General features: G+C 37.7%; 1 protein-coding gene across 2 annotated transcripts; it reads left to right on the top strand.

Annotated features, from left to right (window-relative positions):
- Positions 1-1607: 1607 nt before the first annotated feature.
- On the top strand, positions 1608-21571 carry LOC129245396 (long-chain fatty acid transport protein 4). 2 transcript variants are annotated; one of them, XM_054883522.1, is made up of 7 exons: positions 1608-2203; positions 18638-18851; positions 18929-19419; positions 19482-19632; positions 19730-20124; positions 20195-20634; positions 20688-21571. In XM_054883522.1, exons 2-7 carry the CDS (start codon positions 18655-18657, stop codon positions 20994-20996), a joined length of 1983 nt encoding a protein of 660 aa, XP_054739497.1. In that variant the 5' UTR covers positions 1608-2203; positions 18638-18654; the 3' UTR covers positions 20997-21571. The 2 variants fall into 2 exon arrangements, with proteins under 2 accessions (XP_054739497.1, XP_054739498.1); XM_054883523.1 differs by having other exon boundaries at positions 1608-1876.
- Positions 21572-23663: the final 2092 nt, after the last annotated feature.

A 23663-nucleotide genomic window follows, 5' to 3' on the forward strand; every position in this document is an offset into this window, starting at 1 on the left:
AGAATCCCTTGGGATTATTCTTGTATTTGATAACCGTATATCTCAATCATATAATTTTATATGAAAAATCTTGACGTGATGGTGAAAAACTAAAAACGCAGATTGACTACCATTCGGTTATGGGATCGCGCACATATCGATCTTCTCATGTAGGGCAAGTACTGTTGCACGGCGTTATAATAGAAATCAGTGTGTTAAGTTTATGTGCATATTAACTTTGTAGATATTCTCTGTGATTAGCATTGGAAGTCGTTATGTGGGTTCGTTTCACAGATTTCTCAAAAATAAATAGCTTGCATGTTTGTAAGGGGACACCTGGCATTGTTCATCGACTCCAAATTTCCGCTCGATGTAGTATTGGTCAGAAACCCATGGTACATTTGGGCAAAATGATTCAGCTATCTCGTTAAGAGATATGCGGCATTTCATGACTACCGTGCAGGTTGTGGACTGTTTTATGAGGGATTTTACAGCCGCCTGACTATCCGTTAAAATTTAGATATCATTTCTAGGTAACGCATCTCACTGTACCTGTGTAACGAGTTTTAATTATTTGCATCAGTTCAGCCTGAAAAACACAGCAATGGTTGGGTAGCCGAAAATTAAAAAGATCCCCAAATACCCGGAATATAGAATAAATTAATTTCCGTGTCTACAGGTATGCTCATTTAATACTTCTGTAATCATACTACGTAGTGATGGAATCATCTGGCGCCTCCTCCTTATAATTTATATATATACAGGGTCCCGCATTCGGAGTGTAACTAACTTCAGACCGCTCGCGCAGCTGATGCCGAGCATCAGTTGTCTGTAAGTTGGCTAAATGACAGTCCAGAGTATTGTTTACAATCGCGCGGAAGCATTTGGTCCACTTCATAACGTCCACACAATGGCTCGCAAATTCACCAAACGCGAATCCGCTGGATTATTCTCTTTGGGCCATTTTGGAGAGCATTCTCCGAACTAAAAGGTTCACCAGTCTCGAGACATTGTCCGCGAGTAGGCCAAAATACCTGCAAGTCACATTCGGGCAGCTTGCGATTCGTTTCTGGACCATCTAAAGTCCATAGTCAAGGCAAAAGGGGGTCATATCGAGCAAAAGTAAATTGATTCTCAATTTTGTATTATTTTCACACATTTTTTACTTTGAATTAAATTCAAGTAATTTTCCAAATTAAATTTATGGCCTTTTTAATTAGTTACACTTCGAGTGCCAGACCCTGTATATATATTTTCCCGTGGCTCCTAGGTGGAGCATAGGGCCTTTGCAAATGAATTTCTATAAAGTTGTAATCGCATGATGTAATTAAAATAATGGAACTTTGAGCATGATCGGTTCCGGTGGGTGTCTTAGCTGAATGCTTTTACCAGCTAAACACCGCCAATCAGTGTTGTTCGTTAAACATATCTGCAGACAAGTTCGTTTTTAATCAAAATGACATTCTAACAAGTGGTTTGGAGAACTGCGCCACCATAAAGTATTTGTGTGTGGCATTCATACATTTGTACATGTGTGAGTAACTAAATACGTACATACGTTTGGCGCACATCTAGGGCGAATGGGTTGAAAAGTAAATTTGTAAAACAATCAGCTGGATTTGAGCAGCTGTTGTCAGTTCGTTCGCGAGAGTCATACTCAACGGCTGTACGTTTGTGGCGTTGCAAAATCGATTCAGTTGTGAAAATCAAAAAGGAAAAAATTTAACAATGCAATAGAATAACAAACAAAATCGAGGTGACAAGCAAGTAAAATTGCCAAGCGTAGAAAGTATCGAAGAAATTCGACAGATAGCAACGATAGTACAAGTGCTAATAAAGAATATACATAAAATACTTGGCGCGTCATTTGTGATTATTTCATGGTGGAACGATTAAGGTGGGTGCGTCATACAATGCGTTCAACTTAAGTAAGGCCGCGCTCACGCGAACGTTAGAGCGTGGTGTGTGCTGTTTTCCAAGTGCTTTACAGACACACACACCTATGAATTTTCATGTACATATATACATATATGTATGCATGTACTTATAAAGCTTTTCAAAGTAAATAGAAAAACAAAAACAAACGCATAGTGTGATTGCAACTATCAAAGACAGCTGCGCAGTACTGATAACAGGTGGCTGTGGTAAGAGGGTAAAGCGAACAGGAGCGGTGTGGAAACGAGTGAAGCAAGGGAAACAGCTGATCTAAACCATTTACGAAGAGGTAGGTAATCATGTGGCCAGAGAGTAGTGTGACTATTTAGTGTATGTAATGTAGACGATTTGTAATTGATAGTTGTTGTTATCGTTTCATTTCGTTTTACATCACTGCTGAGGTTAATATTCCGTTTCGTATGAATGAATAGACAAACGTAAATATATGCACTGATGGATTTGTACACTTGTACACTATTGTAGGCTGTAGTTCTTGTAAAGGGTTTTTCAATAAGGGCGGGTAGATGTTGAAATGGAATAAAATTGCGTTTGCTGTGTGACACGTAGCGCCGTCCTGCTGGAACCACATGTCGTCTAGGTCCATATAGTTCAATATGGGCCATAAGAAATTAGAAGGACCACCACGTCTACCGAAAAATGGGCGCAATGCGCGCAACGTTTGCGTTAATGAACACTCATTTTGATAACAAAGTTTTATCATTTAAACGTGCTGTTCAATCGTGTAACTTGCCATGATGATATGGCATTGTGGGGGAATAAAACTCCACATATGCTTTTATATTAAAATTAACACGCTTTATTTCCTATGAAAACTCAAGATTAAGATAAAATATATAAAGAACTCTAATTTTTATATGTCTTGTGTTTGCAAGAACGCTTCTCGAATCATCTATTTCTTCGGATTCATAACGACGTTAAATTCAGTTGAGTAGTGAATAAAAATGAATAATGAAATCAGTGTGGCCACACTGATAAGTATAGGTGTGTTCCCGTACGACACTCTCACCTGTGTTCCCACAGCATAAACAAATGAATAATAAACAAAAGATTTGACAGATGTCACCAAAACAAAATGGCTGCCACAGGGCGACAAAATCGACCCGCGCCAATTGAAAAACCCTATATTAGATTGCAAAAATCTGTAAATCTGTTTTTATGGACAACAATGAAAGCGTGATTACACATTTAAGTATGCAAGTGGTAGCGGAAGAATGCTTTCCCATATGTTCATAAGAACACATAGAAATATACAATTATTGTGCATATGGGCTAGAATAACTTGAGCTTTATATTTAATATCTCAGTTGAAACAGATTATTTCGGATAAAATTTCATTTCTGTTTTAAAGACTTAAAGCTGTTTTCCATTATTAACCCTGTTCCTCCATAGTGTATCTGTAAGCAATAATAGTCGAGTGCCAGAGACGGGTAATAACAACAACAACGTTAAATTTCAATTTTGATTGGCTGCCGGCAAAGGCAGTTATATCACACATTTAATATACTAAAGCGTGGGATGTCTATGGACGTGGGTTTTATTATACGGCGGTATAAGCAGAGCCTTTTAGTTAAGCCTCTTCTAGTGGGGTAGGTTTGGCTTTTATGTTAGACACAGAAACGTATCCGCATAATGAATGCAATTCAAGAGGGCGAAGAATATCTTTTGCTGCACACCTCAAATGTTTCATTTGGATCGTGATTAAAATTTGTGCAATTTTTTAATATTATCTTTCATATTTTTTAAGTTAAAAATCTATATTATTAAAAAAGTGTATAAATAATTACTCAAGCTGAATGATAATTAATTCATAAATATAAAGATTTTTAAAAATCGTATGCGCGACTGTCTAGCTGCCTAAAGGTGTCACCTATGCAAATACATACATATGTACCAGTAGATATTTCAACTTCATAAGTATACATATACACATTAATATGATTGATTCTTATCTAGTTCTACTAAATAAATTACGAAGGCCCTGACAGCCAGTGATTAACACTACTTATAGGAAATATATATTTAGAAGTGTTTCTCTTGTACTCGAAATGACTAATATTGCGCGGAGTTAAGCTACTCCGATAATAATAATAAACGAAAATAGTAGAAAATATAGAAAATAATAGAAATAGTGCGGCACACCCAACTTCTCAAGTTTCACGCCGTATTTCTATTTCCATTTTATGCCCTGGGTCTTGGCTTTACAAATTTTCACCTCGATGAAGACGTCTTACGCTGCGCATTTGACGAAATCAGTTTTTGTGCTAACGTAAATGTAAAGTAGATATTTGTTTGAATATCTCTGTTTACAAACAACTTTTCACTTTTCTTGTTCATATATAGTAACCTAACCTAACTTTTAATTTTTGTATACAAATCTCCGCTATTTTGACATATTTTTCTAGTTCTCTCACACATCTCATCTATGTACATTTACGTCACAGCAAAGTAACGCTCATGTTTTCACTTCAATCCGCGCAAGCTTGATTCAGTCTTGAACATTCATGTATACATACATACATACATACATATGTACGTATGCATTTGCATGGGTACCCTCTGCAGTGAGAGGTCAAACTGCGCAGCAAACATCTTAGTTCAGCAACTGGTAATTGATGGAAGAAGTCATAGTAGCTCCAGAGTGACCAGAATTGTGCCAGTTGCAAAATATCCAATTAGCGTTGTATTGAAAACAAATATTCTTCTATTAAATAAGAATGATTCAAACGTACGGAAGTTCAGGCAATCAATCCCAAAAATTCAATGTATTATTATTTCAAAAGTTGTCCGTGCAATCAATCGAAAAACAATCTGTGCGAAAACAGAGTATTTAAAGAATAGACAAAATGTTACCGATTATTGTAATTTTAAAAAACTGTAACTCATTTAGTAAATAAATAAATAAAATATTTCATAATAATAATATAATAATTCAAAATAGTTTTTAAATTAGCATTTATCAATTTTTATTTACTGTTTCAACTCGCCCAAGATTGGGAATTTCCGACACAAGTAGGACTATCATTTTTGCTATCTATTATGAACAAGTTTATTTTATGTTTATACAGATATTGACAGTTGGCATTTCGTAGCGCATGGTCATTTTAAATTTACAACAACAACAAAAAAGACGAACTAAGCAAACTGGTAGTATAGAGAATTTGCATATAGAAAAGAGAAAAGATGCGTTCTTTAACATTTTTACCATTGGATTGAAAATTTTTCCTCTCTTACCCTCCAACAAAATTTGCCAATACATAAGAGGCCTATGCACTTAAGTGGGAAAGCTGCGGCACTCTGGTTCCTGGAAGGAAGGGGGCAAAAACACAACAGAAAACGGGAGCGGAAAAGCGCATTTCAACTCCAAAGCCATCGAGTGGGGTATGCCAACTACGAATTCAAGGGGCAGAAGGGTTCTGGATATGGCGGCCAGGCTCGGATTGACGATAATGAACACAGGAGGAGTAACCACATTTAGAAGACCCGGTTGCGAAGAAACAACACCAGATATCACGCTCGTATCTGGTCGCATTGCTGGACTAGTAAAGACATGGAAAGTTCTCGAAGATTTCACGGGCAGCGACCACCAATATATTTCGTTCAGAGTGGAACTTAACGGATCACCGGGGGCGAATATAAGGAAATGTGGAATTCGGAAGTGGAATGTATCAAAGCTTGACCGAGGAATTGATAATAGCCACCGTTGATGCACATTCCCGCGGAGATGCAACCCTTAAAAGCGCCACAGAAGTGGTGAGAGCTTAAACGCTTCGCATCAAGCTTGTAATAAAGCGATGCCGACTCTGACAAAGAAAATACGTAAAAGCTCTGTTTATTGGCGGACGGAGGAAATAGCCGAATTGGCAGGTGACTGTCTTCACCACAGACGGAAATACACTAGAGCCAGACAAACCCGTCAAACCACTGAGGACGCAGGAGCATACAAAGTGGAAAAAAGCAGCTAAAGGCCTCTATTGCAAATAGGAAGAAAGAAAAATCTGAGGAACTACGGGCAGATCTAAATATGGACCCCTGAGGCTTGGATACAAGATTGTTGTGAAGAAACTGGGAGCCAGAATACCTACACTGGAACTAAGCTCGAGGGCGATGGACTACATCGTAAAAGAACTATTTCCAAGTCACGAATTCAGAGAAGGCATTAAGCGTCAAATAAACGTGACAGAAGAGTCTCCAGTCACTCCTGAAGGAGATCGCAAAAATGCGACCACAAATCACAAAAATCGTCAACTCGTGCTAATAAGCGAGGAGGAAGGCAACCTGAACCTCCCATCAGCATATCAGCTATTATGCATGCTCGACACAGCAGACAATCTCCTTGAAGGATTGATCAAGCTTCGTTTGGCCGCAGCCATAGATAACGCTGGACTATCAGCAAAACCTCAAGGCTTTAGATGCGGAAAGTCTAAAATAGGGGCAATCGAAACTGTTATAAATGCCACCAAATGTAAGGAACGCTTTCAATAGCGTAAAATGGGCGAACATATTGGCTGCCTTAGAGCTAAAGTTCGAAAGCGGTTCAATACCGATAGATTTACTAGCTTTTTAAAAGAAAAGTTGTAGGCATTAAATAAAGAGGGAACGGAAGAAAGAGCTAGCAAACCTTCAGCGCGCGAAATAAAGGATGAAACGCTAAGACTATGGCAAGACAACTGGATTAACGAAACACGCGGCAGATGGACGATTAGACTCATAAAAGACGTCGCCACATGGAATAGCAGGAACTTCGGTGAAGACAATTTTTATACAACCCAAATGCTTTCGGGGCACGGGTGTTTCCAGAAATACCTGTTCAAAATAAGAAAATGTGAACACCCCACATGCATATACGGAGATGCTGCCGAAGATGACCCTGAACACACATTCTTCCAATGTATGTGTTGGGAACAAGAACGTCGAACGCTGGAGAATGCAATCGGTCATATAACAACTGAAAATGTAATCGACAAGATGCTAAGTAGTGCAATCCGTATAAAAAAGGGGGACCTTGACGCAGGCACTTCCGCATAGACCTTTGTAATGAAGAAGATTGAACGCCACTCTGAAGTGATGCAGAAGCGATGATGCATTAGGTATTTTAAACACCCTCATCCGCAAAAAAAAGTACGAAAGTTTCAATTTCAAATTAGCAGAATGTTACGGCCCACCTACAATCACAAACAAACGTCAACGTTGATAAATATGAAACATAGGTGAGCAAGCAGCCAATATGGGTAACCCTTACAATTTATACTGTCATAGTTGTAATTAACCGGAGGAAAAGCAAACTGTCTTCCACTTGCTATATAAATGCCCTGCCCTTTGGAAGGAGAGAATGCCGACACTTGGTAAACCACTGTTTGAGAGTCTCCAACAACTCTCAGGCTTAAACGTAAACAGCCTACTGAGGTTCTTAAACCACCTAATGAGGTTCTTAAACCGCACAGACTGGATATAGTCACGGTGTAAAATAACCCTTAAACAAGTTGGTAGTGGGGACACTAACCAAATAAAATAATTGCAAGTAACTTTTTTAATTGTTCTATGAAACAATTAATAATAATAATTACCATATTTTGTTCATAATTGAGTACAATAGTTACTCTTAAGAAAGGAATTCAAATTAGATACTATAAAGTGAATACCAAATAGCGATTCCAGTCAGGAATCCAGGTGATTTAGCTTGCATTAATCCCGAAATCACGGAATTACTTTCAAAATCTCCCGAAATTCGGGAAATCGTTGTTTTTTCAAGTTTCGAAAATACTGTAATTGGCTTGTATTAATCTTTAATTACCTTAAAATTTTCTACTAATCACGGGATTAAAACTGTCCGCTAATATTAGCATCCCGATAAGAAACGATGTGTTTGAGCATGCTTTATCAGGCTATTTTTTTTAAAGGTTGCCATCTATTCAAAAATCGAAAACTATAAAAGTTAAATAAAGAAAAAATTTATAAAAAGCCCTGCAGAATTTATTCATTCATTTATTCTTCCGGAAGTGGTTTGAACGGTTTATGCGTCCTATGCGCCGATGCATTAGAACAATGAAAGGATTTAATAATACTTCATATTCGTTGGCTCTAATTTCGTTGTTCAGTGTTTTTTTTTTTTTTTTTTTTGTAGTCCGTACGAAATCATACATTTCCATATTTACTTTACTCACTTTTCCAAACTGGAAACCGAATAGGTTTGGTGGTGAACAAGGACAAAACATAGTACGTCCTGTCAACCAACAAACAGTCGGCCCACTCGCGTGTCGGCACCCACGTCACTTTTAACAGCTATGATTTCGAGGTTGTAGAAAACTTCGAAGTCGTAAAAGACTTCAGCCTTGAAATCCAACGAAGAATCTCTCTTTCCAACAAGTGCTACGATTGTGTAGTAAAGTCCTCTCCCGACGAACAAAACTAACACTCTGCAAGGCTCTCATCATGCCCACCCTATAGTATGGCGCAAAAGCTTGGACGGTAGCAACATCCGATGGTCCGATAAGGAAGGCCTGTTGTGCGTTGGAAAGGTCAGATAGAGAAGGACTTGGCTTCTCTTGGTGTTGTCAACTGGCGCCGTTTAGCAAGAGCAAGAAACGATCTAAACGCGCCTTGTTAATCTCGGCCAAATCGCTTAGAGGTTATCGCGCCAATCAAGAAGAAGAAGAATAATAAAAGAATAGAAAAATATGACCAAAAACACTTTTATTACTGTTTCTCAGAAATTTTTCAAAATGATAAAAGGATATCTTCGCATGTAGCACATCATCATCATCATCATCATCATCTTTTGGCTCTACAGCTCTTTGTGAGCTTTGGCCTGCTGCACGATTATAAAGCCTCTCCTATTCAACAGTCAACCTCTCCTACACGCTGGTACATCCTGACGATAACAAACGAGGCACTGACGACCGAATATGGGCGGTATAACCCTATAACCACTTGGCTGAACTCCAGCCCCATTGACGTAGGGCTGACAACCCACTCAGCGGAAACTTATTGTCATGAAAGCTACGCATGCAGCACATATTTTTGATTATTAGTTTTTACTTAATTCCATAAAACAATTAAAAACGAATTCAGTGGTAATTGCAACCACTACACTGTTAATTTTTTACAATTGTTAATTTAAGTTAATTGTGCTTAGAATTAAAATTTGGCCAACTTTGTCCTAACCGAGCATACTTATCTCAGTAAGAAAATAACATACGGACGCATATATATGTATGTATTTACATATGGCTACAAAAATTGTTTGCTATAAAGAAAAATCCCCATATGGAAATTTGGTATAAAAACAAAATACACTAAAAGCGTAACGAGAAAGTCACATTCTCACTTTGGATTCGCAATAGAGAAGGCTTCGTTACTCAAAAGCTTGTTAGAGAGAAGTTTGGTGTTAGTAGGTTGATGGTAGGGTACGTAAACGCATATACACATATACACATAGACCTAGTAATCGAATAATGAATGGAAATACACTTGTTAATTATATCGCGTATGGCAGTACCAATCGTTCTGCCCTTCAATGTCCCCTTCTAGCGTATTTTTGTAGGATTTTCTGCTTAGTAATTCTTACCTGCTTTGAACACTGGAGCTGCTGTCAAATCTATGATGTGTATGGATCTACACACATTCATACGCACTCAACAAAAATACTTCTGCATAGTTGTTACCTTTGCCAACACTAAAGTCGATACAACTGTGTTGCGTTTCGAATACAAATTCATTGAAGAAGTCGAGGTCCACTAAATTACTAGACCTTCCCTCACATGTGTATGTGTACGTACGTAGTTACCGGCAAAGCTGCTTAGGCACTTCTAACCACTTATACTCGTACAAGTATATGTGTTCCACGTACATACATACATGTATACTTGGTTTTTTGTTTGCCAAGCATGGTTTTACAGGTATGTATGTATGTATGTAGATATGTGCGTAAATACTAAGTAAAGCCAATATTGCCTTGTGCTTACCAGTATAAAAATGATGGTGCGGCAAATTGTGATTTGATCGCCGCTTGTCTCACTTTTAATGCGAATGTTTACTTTTTGTCATTAATCAAAGTTCTCCTATTTATGACTAAAAAAAAACGAAGTAATATTGCATTCATTTAGAGTATTCTGTTAATTGTTACTTATACAGTTAGTAAGTTGTGCATTTTTTATGTGTGCACTCTTTAATAATTTACACTAATTCATTTTCTGGCAAAAGTCCATAGTCAAAATTGGAGCATTCATACCTACACATACACAAATGCACGTATGCTCACAAGCTTAAATCATAAATATAAACAGTTGTGTGTTATCGCACAGACAAATTCACTTCTGATTAGACACAGTATAGAATTCCATTAACAAACTTAACCAAACTAAGTGACAAGTGTAATTTTTAGACAAATGCCCAAATTTAGAAGCTAAGACTAATTTGAAGCCTGTGAAATATGTTGTCATACTTTCTAGATTGTCTAAAATGTATATGACAGTGAAAAAAATAATTAAATTATGCAAATCTATATACATACATACATATGTATGTACATAAATTATGAAAGTATTTACTTGAGTTTGAATTGAATTTGAAAAGGTCGAGCCAAGGAGCACCAGGAGATTTGGTGGCTCCTAAAACACTCATGCTAAAGAGCCCATTGTATTTAAAGCTCTGGTAGATAGCCAAGGAGGGAAGAAGAAAAGTATCAGAGAAAGAGATAGGAAAGAATAGAGACAGAGATAGAGATAGGTAGTCCTGTGAGAATTTTCCAGATTCTTTGGCAAATCTGTAAATATCCTCCACTTTTAGAGAACGAATATTACTCATTCTCATGGCATCGGAACCCAATACTGGTAGCTGGCTCTAGCAAAGGCAGGACACTCACAGAGAAAGTGCTCAGTGCTATCCGCCTCCTTCAAGCATGACAGGCATACCGGGTTCTCGATGATTCCAATGGTGGTCATATGCTGACCCCATGGGTTGTGTCCTGTAATGATGCCGACCATCAACCGAATATTATCGATATATTCCGTCAGGTCCAGGAGACTTAAAGTTCTCAAAGGAAGATAAGGAAAACCTTATCGATTCCCTTGTCACTATCCGACTAGCAATAAACCAGCTGTACCTAGAGGTTCCACCGTTGCTACCGTTACTGTTCATGCCACTCTCTGCTTCAGAGAGAGTTCTGCTACCCGGAAAATGGGTTTCGAGTAGAACATTAAACGTTTCCGATTTGGAAATGGTGTATGAACCATCAGGTTTTCGAATGGAATCCAGCCTTACTGAGCGGTCTAAATGAAAGACCTTACAGAGTCTCGCTGTTTCCCTTATTTCTTCGACGTTACTACAGAAATAAGTATTTACTTAGTAAAGAGCTGGCATTGCTTTCGATTTCCTCTACTATATATTTGGTATTACAATGTTAGGAAACTGAGCTTCTATTTACGGTCTGTAAAGTAGAAAATAAAATAACCTTCTTCTCCAATACACAAATTCCTCTCACATCTTCCTACATGCAGTTTTGCTCGTACATACAAACGTATACGAGTTCGCTGGAGGGCTACAAACTTTGATTTTATGACGTAAATGTGCAGAATGAATTTTTTTTCAACTTTTAGGGTCCTGTCATTTGCTTATTTAATATGCCTTTGTGCTTAGAAATCGATATATAATGATATTAAAGGCAAAGCAATAGTAAGCATAATTAGCTTAACTACCATTTTGTTATGAAGTTCCTTTAGCAATCTCAAAGTCCATAAGATATAGCTTTTGCTACAATATAGTATAACGGCAGCATATGTATATATGTACCTGTAGCCACAATTGCTACTAAATCTATTAAAATAATAAATAAGCCTGCAGAACGTGTTAGTTCATAGGATCGATCTTATGACAGTGGCATGTAAACGAAAATTGACCAACGTAGAACGTGTCAGCAGTCGCAGCCCCCAAATTCATTAATGGGCGAAATATTGTTTTATCTCGCAGAATCGTGTCAGCTAATGGATTTCTTCTCGATAAGGCTACCCCTCGGCAGGCAATGACAAACCTCCGAGTGTATTTCTGCCATGAAAAAGCTCCTCATAAAAAAATATCTGCCGTTCGGAGTCGGCTTGAAACTGTAGGTCCCTCCATTTATAGAACAACATCAAAATGCACACCACAAATAGGAGGAGGAGCTCGGCCAAATACCTCGCAGAAGTGTAGGCGCAAATTATTTATTTCGTTTTTTAACGTACTTGTATGAAAAAGTTTCAGATTTTTCTTAATATAATTGAAAATATTACAATATTTTTTTATTTATATACAGTGCCAGCTCGCTAATCCGAAGGTGTGTAATCCGAATTATCCAGTAATCCGAATTGAATTTATGACGCATTACGTGCTCTATAGTCCGCATTCGTTGCAAGCTCGCTAAACCGAATTTTTGTTTTTTTATTTTTGAGTCTGTTTTTTTACAAAACCATGAACGGAATTTTAAAACTAACGGGACATTATTGAAATACAGAGCCTTCTATGTATGTAAGTGTGTATTTATCTTGTTGCGAATAGTTCAGTTGCGAATAGTCATTGGCTGATAAGCTTAAAATAATAGAAGAAGTAAATCGTGGACAATCAGGAAAAGTTTTAGCAAAGAAATTTGGTGTAGGAGCTTCAACAATTTGCGACATAAAAAGAAATGCTGAAAATATTAAAAGGTAAAAAACCTGTACAAAAAATGTATGTATTCTGTAAATATTACTGTATGTATTTATATATTTATTCTTTTATAAGATTTGCTGAGAATTCTGATGCCAAACTTTTAAAACAGCACAAGACACTCAAATCGGGAGAGAATGAAGAATTAGAGATTAAGTTGTATGCTTGGTTTGAAAAGAAGCGGTCACGGCATCAACCCATTTCAGCAGAAATTTTACTACAAAAAGCTAAATCACTTCATCAAAAAAATGAAGTGAAATATGCGGCGAATCCTTATCTGCTAGCAGGTCTTGTACCTGATTTTCAAAACAAGCTCTATGACATTATCGAGACTGAAAATCTGATTGACGACCAAATTTACAATGCTGATGAGTATGTACTCTTTTGGAAAATGTTTCCAGAAAAAACTTTAGTGCATTGTAAAGAAAAGTCTGCTCCTGGTACCAAAATGAGCAAATAGAGAATCACCTTCTTGTGCTGTGCTAACAAATTTGGAACTCACGAGCTTAACATTGCTGTGGTTGGGAAATCAAAAAATCCACGTTCGTTTAAAAAACAAATATTACGCATCGAAAAATGCATGGATGACAATATATATTTTTACTGAATGGTTTTTTAAATCGTTTATACCACAGGTAAAAGACTATCAAATTGAAAATAATTTGCCCAAAAAAGCTTTATTGTTACTGGATAATGCGAAGTGTCATGGAGAGCCCCTGGTATCTGAATGATCGTGTTGAAGAAACAGAAGAATTTCGCACAATAACGAACTTATTTCACCGCAACAATGACGTGCATATTTCTGAAGATGAAGTCCTTAGCTGGATTATGAACTCTGACAATACTTCGTGTAGTAGTTCAGAGTCAGATACAGAAAATGTGGAACCAGAGCCTTTAATTACAAAACACGTTAAAAATCGTGAAGCTCTGCAGGCCTTAAATATTTCAATAGATTGGGCAAAGGAACCAGGTCTGCAATCAGATTACATATTAATGCTAAAAGAATTGCGGAACAAGGCTTTAGAAGCATGTGCACTGAAAGACAAGCAAACCTACATCACTAATTATCTTCGTTAAAAAAACGTAATATGTAAATAATAGGACTATGAATAAGTTCGTGCGGTTTTTTTTTCGAAATTTGAAACTTTATTGACGTAAAATGGTTACAAATTTAATATTCAAAGTATTGTCCATCGCTTACTACTACTTTTTCCCATCTTTCTGGCAATTCACGGATTCCCTTTGTGAAAAATTCGGTCGGTTTTGCCGCAATCCACGAATCGATCCATTTTTTGACTTCATCGTAATTACGGAAGTGCTGGTCAGCCAGGCCATGTTGCATCGATCGGAAGAGATAGTAATCGGATGGCGCAAGGTCTGGACTATACGGCGGGTGGGGTAGGACATCCCATTTGAGCGTTTCTAAGTATGTTTTGACCACTTGTGCAACATGTGGCCGAGCATTGTCATGTTGCAAAATAACTTTGTCGGGTCTATCGGCGTATTGCGGCCGTTTTTCTCGCAGTGCTCGGCTCAAACGCATCAATTGTCGTCGGTAGACATCCCCCGTAATCGTTTCATTCGGTTTCAGTAGCTCATAATACACAACACCCAGCTGGTCCCACCAGATACACAGCATAACCTTCAGGCCATGAATATTCTGCGCCGACGTCGATGTTGAAGCATGGCCAGGGTATCCATACGTTGCCCGACGTTTTGGATTGTCGTAATGGACCCACTTTTCATCGCCAGTCACAATTCGATGCAAAAAACCCTTTCTTTTGTGCCGTTGAAGCAGTTGTTCGCATGCCAGAAAACGGCGTTCAACGTCTCTTGGCTTCAATTCATACGGCACCCAATGGCCTACCTTTCGGATCATTCCCATGGCTTTTAAACGTTTGGAAATGGTTGATTGATCAACTCCCAAAGTTTTTGCAACCTCTTCTTGCGTTTGAGCCGGATCTTGATCGAGCAATTCCTCCAATTCGGTATCCATCAACTTTGGCGGCGCACCCTCGCGTTCTTCGTCTTCCAAGCCAAAATCACCACTTTTAAAGCGTGCAAACCACTTCTGGCACGTTCGCTCAGCTAGAGCATGCTCACCATAAACTTCCACCAAGATACGATGACTTTCGGCTGCTTTTTTCTTCATATTAAAATAATGAAGAAGAATTCCCCGCAAAAACACATTATTTGGCACGAAATTCGACATTTTCAAGTGTGGTAAAAATATTGTTGTTTACGCTTCAAATAAAAAACTTATACTGACGTTTGTGCCTTACGACAGTAGCTCTCCAATGAATGTTTGGAAATGTGGATCGATGGAATAATAATCAAGTTACGCCATCTGTTGTAAAACCGCACGAACTTATTCATAGTCCAATGTATAGTCCTATATACATACATATGTATTTATAAAAATCTTTAATTTTTTCATTGTTGATTAATAAAAATAAAATAAATTTGTTTTGAAATCCTGGCTTTTGTTTTATTTTCGAATATAGTGAATTATAAGCATAATAACAGCACATCCAGCAATCCGAATATCTCGTTAATCCGAATCAGGGTCTGCAATCATTAATTCGGATTAGCGAGCTGGCACTGTATATATAAGAGTAATAGTTATAAATAACCAATACACTAAAATTTAACAAGGACTCTGGCTACCAAGGCCTTCGGCTCGAGATTTATACTTATACGACTAATTTTAGATAATTTACATTAAGTATTAAAAACAAAAACTTGGTGCTATGTTGAATGAAAGTAACAATAATTTTATATATTTCGTTTAGCTAAGATTTGAAATTTAAGGAAAGCGTTAATATTATCTCAGTTTCCAAATTTTAGATGGTCAGAGGGTTTGCGGCTGCCAAAAACTGTTGTTCGGATCTGAATTAGGCCAGGGCTTTCGTCCAGAAAATAATTGAAAATAATTAATAATAGAATTTCAGAAAAATAAATTGTTTCTTTTCCAAACTGGGTTCTTTTTCTTGAATTTTTACCTTCAGTCTTAAAAGTTACAATAATATTCAGAATTTACTGTTTTACTAACTCGTCTCGGAGCCCAAGAACCAGGTTCTCACCACCCTTCGCCTCTTGTTTCGATTTATTATTTTGGTGAAAGACCCAAGTTTCACCCATAGTAATGAATTCACGCACAAAATCCTCTTTATCCTCTCGAAAACGCTCTAAATGTTGCTTAGGAAGTCGCATTCCAATTGTTTTTGTTCCATTGTTTGTACCGATTTACACAGGGAAGCATTTGGAAGGGAAACATTTTGTTCATGCGAGAAGGACATATGGGGGAGGGAAAGGGCTTTTTGTTTCCCCGTATTGACGACACTACTTGTGCTTCTTATTTGTATTGTCAAACTTAAAGAAGTAAACGTCAAAAGCAATGAATCTTGCCGAAAACAATTTTGCCCGCGTGATCGCGAATGAAACATTAAAAGAGAATTTCCAGTGTCTCCCTTTCCAGATGTCTCTGTGTGTAAATAGGGACATGGCGAATGCGGCACCCATTATGCTCACAGCTTTCGGGAATCTAATACTTCAGTCAAAATATTGTTTACACTTCCCAATGAAATGCTTAAATCTCTTTCAGTCATTCAACGATTTTCCAGTACGCCTTCTGGTGTTGTTGCTGTTATACGTTCTTCACGTGGATCGAAGATCAAGGCTTGTACGACCACGTTTACTATAACTTCAGCAACCCATCTTGCTGCTATACTAATTGATGGTGAAAAGTCCTTATACGCTTTCAACATTCGCTCATAAATTAAATGACAGATTGAAATGAAGCTTACAATACGTTCATATGAAGAGTGCACCGATATAACGAACAAAGTAGGCTAGTAGCAAAGTTCTCTCTTATCAAACCGCAAAACTCATTGAGCAAACTAGTCGTATGTTATGTTCATGAATCAAAGATTTTCGCTTGCAATTTCCTGGGAATGGAACTTGCTGATCTGGCTTCACGACTTCCAAGTATGTACTGTGAAATCGTTCGCATTTCCTCTTTTTCACCTCCATTTTGGCTGTAGCCGAATGGGTTGGTGCGTGATTACCATTCGGAATTACAGAGAGGTCGTTGGTTCGAATCTCGGTGAAACACCAAAATTAAGAAAAAAATGTTTCTAATAGCGGTCGCCCTCGATAGGCAATGACAAACCTCCGAGTGTATTTCTGCCATGAAAAAGCTCCTCATAAAAATAGTTCGGAGTCGGCTTGAAACTGTAGGTCCCTCCATTTGTGGAACAACATCAAGACGCACACCACAAATAGGAGGAGAAGCTCGGCCAAACACCTAACAGAAGTTAACGCGCCAATTATTTATTTTATTTTTTTGGCTTATTATACATTTTGAAACATTTATGCTTTCGAAATAAAATTAATTAAAAAAAAAATTATAGCTATAAATAAAATTATTTTCAACGTCAGGCCCGATGAAAAATGATGGATTTTGTAGGAATAATTAGGCGATATGTCCATAAAATTACTATTGTTTTTGTTGTATTAATTAACTACTGAAATCAAACGTTATCAGAAACATATCTACAGCAAAATTATTGCAGCTACGTTGCTATTGAAAAAAGTTTAAGGGGGAACGCCACTGTGAAAATTCAAAAAACTCGATTTTTTTTTGCATAAATTGTTAGTATAACTACTCAAGAAAATGTGGTAAAAATTTTAAAGCGAAATTCGCTTTATTCCCGATTCCATGTGCACTTAACTGAGTGCGCGTCGGTTCGGCCCGTAGCGCTTACGATACGATGCCTTATTTCAAACGCGTTTTTTTTCGAAATGACTCTTTTTGATACGGTGGCAACGATTTCGCGAAGACTAATGAACCGATTTTAATTTTCTTTTTTTCAAAATTTGTATTATCGCATTGGCTATCGTTGTGCGTAGCCGATTTTCAAAATTTTGAAAATAACTATTTTTTTTGGCCTGTTGAAAATCAAAAAAATGGTGAAAAACACACATCGAAATTCAAATCTCCATTTTAACAAAAACAAAAAAAACGGCTACGTACAACGATAGCCACTATTGTGTAGATTAATAAAATTTTTGGTTTTTTGATTTCAGTTGATTATTCATTGCTGTATCGTTACCACCAAATGACGCCATTGTTTGTGGCATTCCCCCTTAAGGTTGTAAAACCTCATGTGGTTGAAATTATTAGTAGAAATAAGTGCAAGTTTTGTAAATTCGGTACATTAGCATACATACGTACGTACATGGTTTAAGTACTTCATAACGGATTTTAAATAGCGCCCTAAAAATGTTGTTCCAATGCAAAAATATTTCTAAGCTTTACACATTTTTATGATGGCTAAATTGAGCAGCGAGCAAAGTTAGGAAACTATTAAAATGCAAACATTTTTAATATTTTAGAGTCATCTACTCCAGTTTTTGATCGTAATAACACAGGCCAACAACTCAACATAAACAAACTTTAGCAATAATGTAAGGGAAGCCTCCAGGCTTCGCATTGCTTAAACTTGGTTTTATTGTTTCACAAGCACTTTAGGCAAAAATTTTACTAGGGGTCACCGAAGATGAAAATCTGTTCGCGATAGGACGGGTGTGCAAGAAAACTTTGTGCAAGCTAACGGGAACACAGCTAATCAGGTCAAGAGACCTTAAGTTTAAGGCACTATTAAGTGGCCGGACATTCTATTTCCATACCCTCAAATCTTTAAACTGTCTGCTATGGTTTCTATGAAAGGAGTAGTCTCACCCAAGACTTTGTTTGCTTTTTCTTTGTAAAGTCAGACGGCTACTTGCAGCCACACTTACTGGTGGATCGATGCTTAAAGCGAATGCATAGAAGTAGCACACTAAAGCTTCCTTTCTTTATGTAGTGACCTAAGACTCCTCCGTTGGTTACCGCATGTGAAACCAACGTTACTCACATTGCCCAGAGAGGGCAGACTCTGACATAAGTATATATACAATCCTTCCCATATATAAAGGAATTGTTGTTGTTTGTATTTTCTAAATATTTGGAGAAATTCTATTTCAGATTGAAACTGAACTATAATGCAAGTTTTGTTGGTGCTTAACTTTAGGCAACGAAATGCCACACGCCTTGCCACAATCCTTTCCGGAGTGTTTGCCCTCATATTGTTCAAAGACAGCGCAAAAGCATGCCTGATTCTAGGAGCTGCATTGGCGTTATTGCTCAGGAATCCAACCTTTGTCTACGCTTTCGGGACCACTATTAGACGGGATATTGTGTAAGTGTGTTGACCTATCTAACTCTACAATAAGTGTTGGTATATACTAGTATGTATGTATGTATTTCAACTTTCAGAGCGGGGTACCGTTTCGTCAGGCTGAATCTTTTCATAATGTTTATGGAACGGAGGCAATGGACTATAGCACGCATATTTCAAGAACGCGCGAAAATGCACCCTCAAAAGCCATGCTTCATAATGGACGACCGCTCATTAAGCTTTCAATGGGTGGAGGAGTATACTAACAAAGTGGGCGCTTATTTCAAAGCGCGCGGCCTGCAACGAGGCGATTGCGTAGCTTTGATCATGGAAACTAGACCAGAGTATGTGTGTCTCTGGCTGGGACTGTCGAAGATTGGTGTCGTCACAGCATTAATCAATTCACATTTGCGGCGTGAAACGCTGCTGCATTCAATACATGTGGCAAATGCACAAGCCATTATTGTAAGCACCGAACTTACTAAAGCATTGGAAGAAATTTACTACGACATGGAGATCAAGGCGTTACCAGTGTATCAATATAGTGATGATGAACAACGAGATATTGATAACTTTAATCTCTTAAACGGTAAATTTGACAACTCCCTGTGTCTAATGGGCATTGACACAAACTGATTTTATTGCCTACAGGTGCTATTGACCTCTCCAGTGCCTTGCAAGTGCAGCCGGTTGAAGATCTGAGTGCGAGTATTGCCCTTTGCAATCCCAAAGACAAACTACTCTATGTGTATACGTCGGGCACTACGGGTATGCCAAAGGCCGCAGTTATAAATAATCTAAGGTAAGTAAATTTAAATAAATCCATGTACGTGCGTATGTATAACTTTTCAATGCAATAAATTGAGTTGAAAATCTACAATTGAATTGAATGTGCACAGGTACTTGTTTATGGCCAGCGGAATCCACCATATGCTCGCTCTGAAAACCAGCGATGTCATATATAATCCCTTGCCACTTTATCATACTGCAGGGGGTATACTTGGAATTGGAAATGCCCTGGTGCATGGCTGTACCATCGCCATGCGTAAAAAATTTTCTGCATCAAATTTCTGGAAGGATTGCATCAAGTACGATTGCACAGTGGCGCAGTACATTGGTGAATTGTGTCGTTATCTTCTATCCACGCCTCCAAAACCAGAGGACACACAACACCGTCTACGCTTGATGTACGGCAATGGTTTGCGTCCACAAATTTGGTCTCAATTTGTATCCAGATTCAACATTCCAAACATTGGCGAAGTCTATGGATCCACTGAGGGCAACTCGAATCTCGGTATACGAATTGTGTAAATATTCAATCAAACAAAGAGAAATAAGTTTTCTGTGACTTTCAAACCTTTCAGCCAATATGACCAATCAAGTGGGTGCTGTAGGTTTTGTGCCACTCATTTTGCGCTCTTTTTATCCCGTACAAATTATTAAATGTGATGAGGAGACAGGTGAACCCATTCGAAATGCTAATGGCTATTGCCAACGCTGTTCGCCTGGTGAAACCGGGTTGCTAATAGGTAAAGTGAATCCAAGACGCGCGGCGACTGCCTTCAATGGGTATGCTGACAAGAAGTCGTCGGAAAAGAAGCTGTTGCGAAATGCATTCAGGGAAGGTGATCTCTTCTTCAACTCTGGTGACATGGTGGTTGGAGACATCCTGGGATATTTCTATTTCAAAGATCGCACTGGTGATACATTCCGTTGGCGTGGTGAAAATGTTGCAACACAAGAAGTGGAAGCGATTATCACAAATATCGTTGGTCTGCAAGATTGTGTCGTCTATGGTGTAGATGTAAGTATCGCCTTTAAAAAAATGTGCTTTAGTTCTTGTATAATGTTGCATAGGTCCCCTACGTGGAAGGCAAAGCTGGAATGGCGGCTATAGTAGACCCCGATCGCAAAGTAGACATGCAACATCTATCAGCAGGAGTGCGCGGCAGTTTGCCGGCATATGCACGACCACTTTTCATCCGATTGATGAATGATATACCGCGTACTGCTACCTTTAAACTAAAGAAGAGAGAGCTTGTACGAGAAGCTTTCGATATTCATCGAACTATAGATCCTATCTATTATTTGAACAAAGATGGTATATATCGATTGCTAACACAGGAGCAATTTGAGGATTTGTTACATGGCAAAGGCGGACTGTAAAAACAAATAATTGAACAATATTCTTAAAATAGTTGGAAAGTGAAATTTTAACGGTGGCATTTTGGATTGTGAAATTATTTTTACACAAAGAGTTGAGTGCAATAATGTACAAAATGAACAAATTTAATGGCCTTAGTCCTTAGTCAATGTAAAGTTTCATATCTTGCGCTGGCTGTCATATTTGAAATGTCATAAAAAAGTTTTGTTTAAGTAGTGTTGATATGAAAAATGTTTAATATGTGTGAATATTTTTAAATGAAATCGATTGATAAATAAGTATGCCGTTTTGTAAGTTCAGAGAGATAAATACATGTATATAGTACAACAACTGGTTACCACTGCATGTTAGTACAATTTTGATTTTAATGCAATAATCGATATAAAATTTAAAGAATATTTGTTGAACGAAAACAAATTTATTGCCGTATTTTACAAAGCTTCTCACAAAATCTTATTATACTATTTTTAAAGAATATGTATTAGTTTTCCATCCGATTTCAAGGTTATGAAATATTGAACTCTCTGTAGTATTTTTTACAAATAAGAAAGAAAATAAAATTGAAGAAATTACGAAACACGGTGGAGTATTTAAATATCTCAAGTCCATCAAAACGAGAAAGGTAAGAAATTAAAGCTTAGTTTGCATTGCAATTATATAGGGGTTTTCAGTAAGAGCGCTCAACTTTTGAACTTTTTTGAATAAAACACAAACGGTTTGACTTTTTTAACTAATTTTTTTTTTTATTATCGAGTTTGAACATATACATTTAAGTGTGAAATTCGATTTCTTTTGCATGACCACCGCGTGCACGTTTTACGAAGTCCACTCGTTGAACCCAATTTTGACCACTCTATTGCATAAATCGGCCGAAATTCCAGCAATTTCGCGTTCAATATTGGCTCTAAGCTCACAAATCGTCGCCGGCTTGTTACTGTAGACCAATGGCTTCACATAACCCCAAAACGGGACGGCTTGTTAAATGGACCGTAAAATGGCCGTAATGCTCTTAAAGTAGCAGCAACAGAACGATTATTTTCATAAAAAATTTGCACGATTTGCAATCGTTGTTCAAGTGTGTAGCGTTCCATGATGAAATGTATACTAATGAAGTTTACAAATGACAAGCGAAAAATAAAAAATATTGCGTCGTTCGCTCTCCCTATCGGAAAAAAGTTGAAGCGCACCTATTGAATAACCCTATATCATAGCTACATAAATGGGTACAATTAGCCATGTATTCTATTAGTTTTTCACCGGATACTCTTTGTTTAGCTTACAAAAACCTATCACACGAAAGTTATACTCGTATAAATCCTGCTTTTTACTAAATGAACAGTTTTTCTTTTATAAATACATTTTGGCGCATACAATTCATAACGCATACTGGTGAGCAAGAAATGACAAGGAGACGGTGCTGCATAGCTTTTAAGTGCTGCGAAATTGTTGACGCAGAGTTCAGAATTACTGCTGCGACGACGAAACTAAAAAATGGAGAGAGAACAATGTTTCAATTCCTAATCAATTGAAGGGAGTGGCAAAACGGGCTATGGGCCAAAGAAGTTGGCCTCAGAGCCCATCTTAGCCAAGGAGTCAGAGGTCTCCTTACCCACGTGACCCATGTTAGCATCAGGCTGTTATGTCTACCGACATAGTTCAGCCTGGATTTACAAGACTTCACTACCCCTGATGGGGTTGGAGGGCTGTCTAAGGCCATAAGCGCAGCTTGGCTGTCGCTGCAGACACATATAGATCTGCCTCTCCATCGTTTTTCCACAACAAAGTTCATCGCTTCTTGAACTGCATACACCTCCGCTTGAAACACAGATGCATGCATTCCAAGAGCAAAGTGCAGTTTTGTCCTGCTGGATTTCACGTAGACCCCGTGAAATGCGAAAACAGTGTTTGCCGGGCTCGTTTTCTGAGTTTGACCACAACTGAGCCTCTAGCAGCACTACACTGTATCTATTTTCAAGTACGACTATTGATGGCATGGAGTTAAGGGGCATGGAGGGAACCGTTGGATCGAAGTCCATGCCTTCTCTGTTTTCCAAAGACATACAAAGTAATAATCATAACCTATTGTATACTTATATCAAAAGAAAAATAAGTTTTAAACTCCCAGATAAATACAAATGTATGTTAGGATAATGCTAAACAATCTAATTTTGTCATAACTTTGTAAACTCCTATGTTAAAATGATTTTGGGCAATAAATGAAATGATTTGAATATTCTTGTGTGGTGTACAGAGTAAATAACTTATACGGAATTTTCCGGTTTCTTTTTGAACTTTTTGTATTCTTTCGTACTGTATGGTTATTTTACGTTTCAGTGATCACATCCCCAACTCGTGATATATAAAAAAATTTCGTATGTGACGTTGCGATTTTGCGATGATTTTTTTCCTAATATTTAGAAATTTGCGCAGATTTATTGTCGGATTGAGAATAGGACGTTCCTTGCGATAATACGGCAAACATTCGGCTACTTAGCCATGTGATCGAAACACTCCGACTATGAGCAGAAGCCCACAATATGAGTAAATAGCGCTTTCACTTATATGTGTGTATATTAGGGTGGTCCAAAAAAAATTTGTATGCTGCCGCCCCCCAAAATAGTAAAGAATGAAAAATAAAAAGACCCGTATTTTTTTTTTTTAATCAGACC

This window comes from Anastrepha obliqua, chromosome 4 (assembly GCF_027943255.1).
Source record: "Anastrepha obliqua isolate idAnaObli1 chromosome 4, idAnaObli1_1.0, whole genome shotgun sequence".
Lineage (NCBI taxonomy): Eukaryota > Metazoa > Arthropoda > Insecta > Diptera > Tephritidae > Anastrepha > Anastrepha obliqua.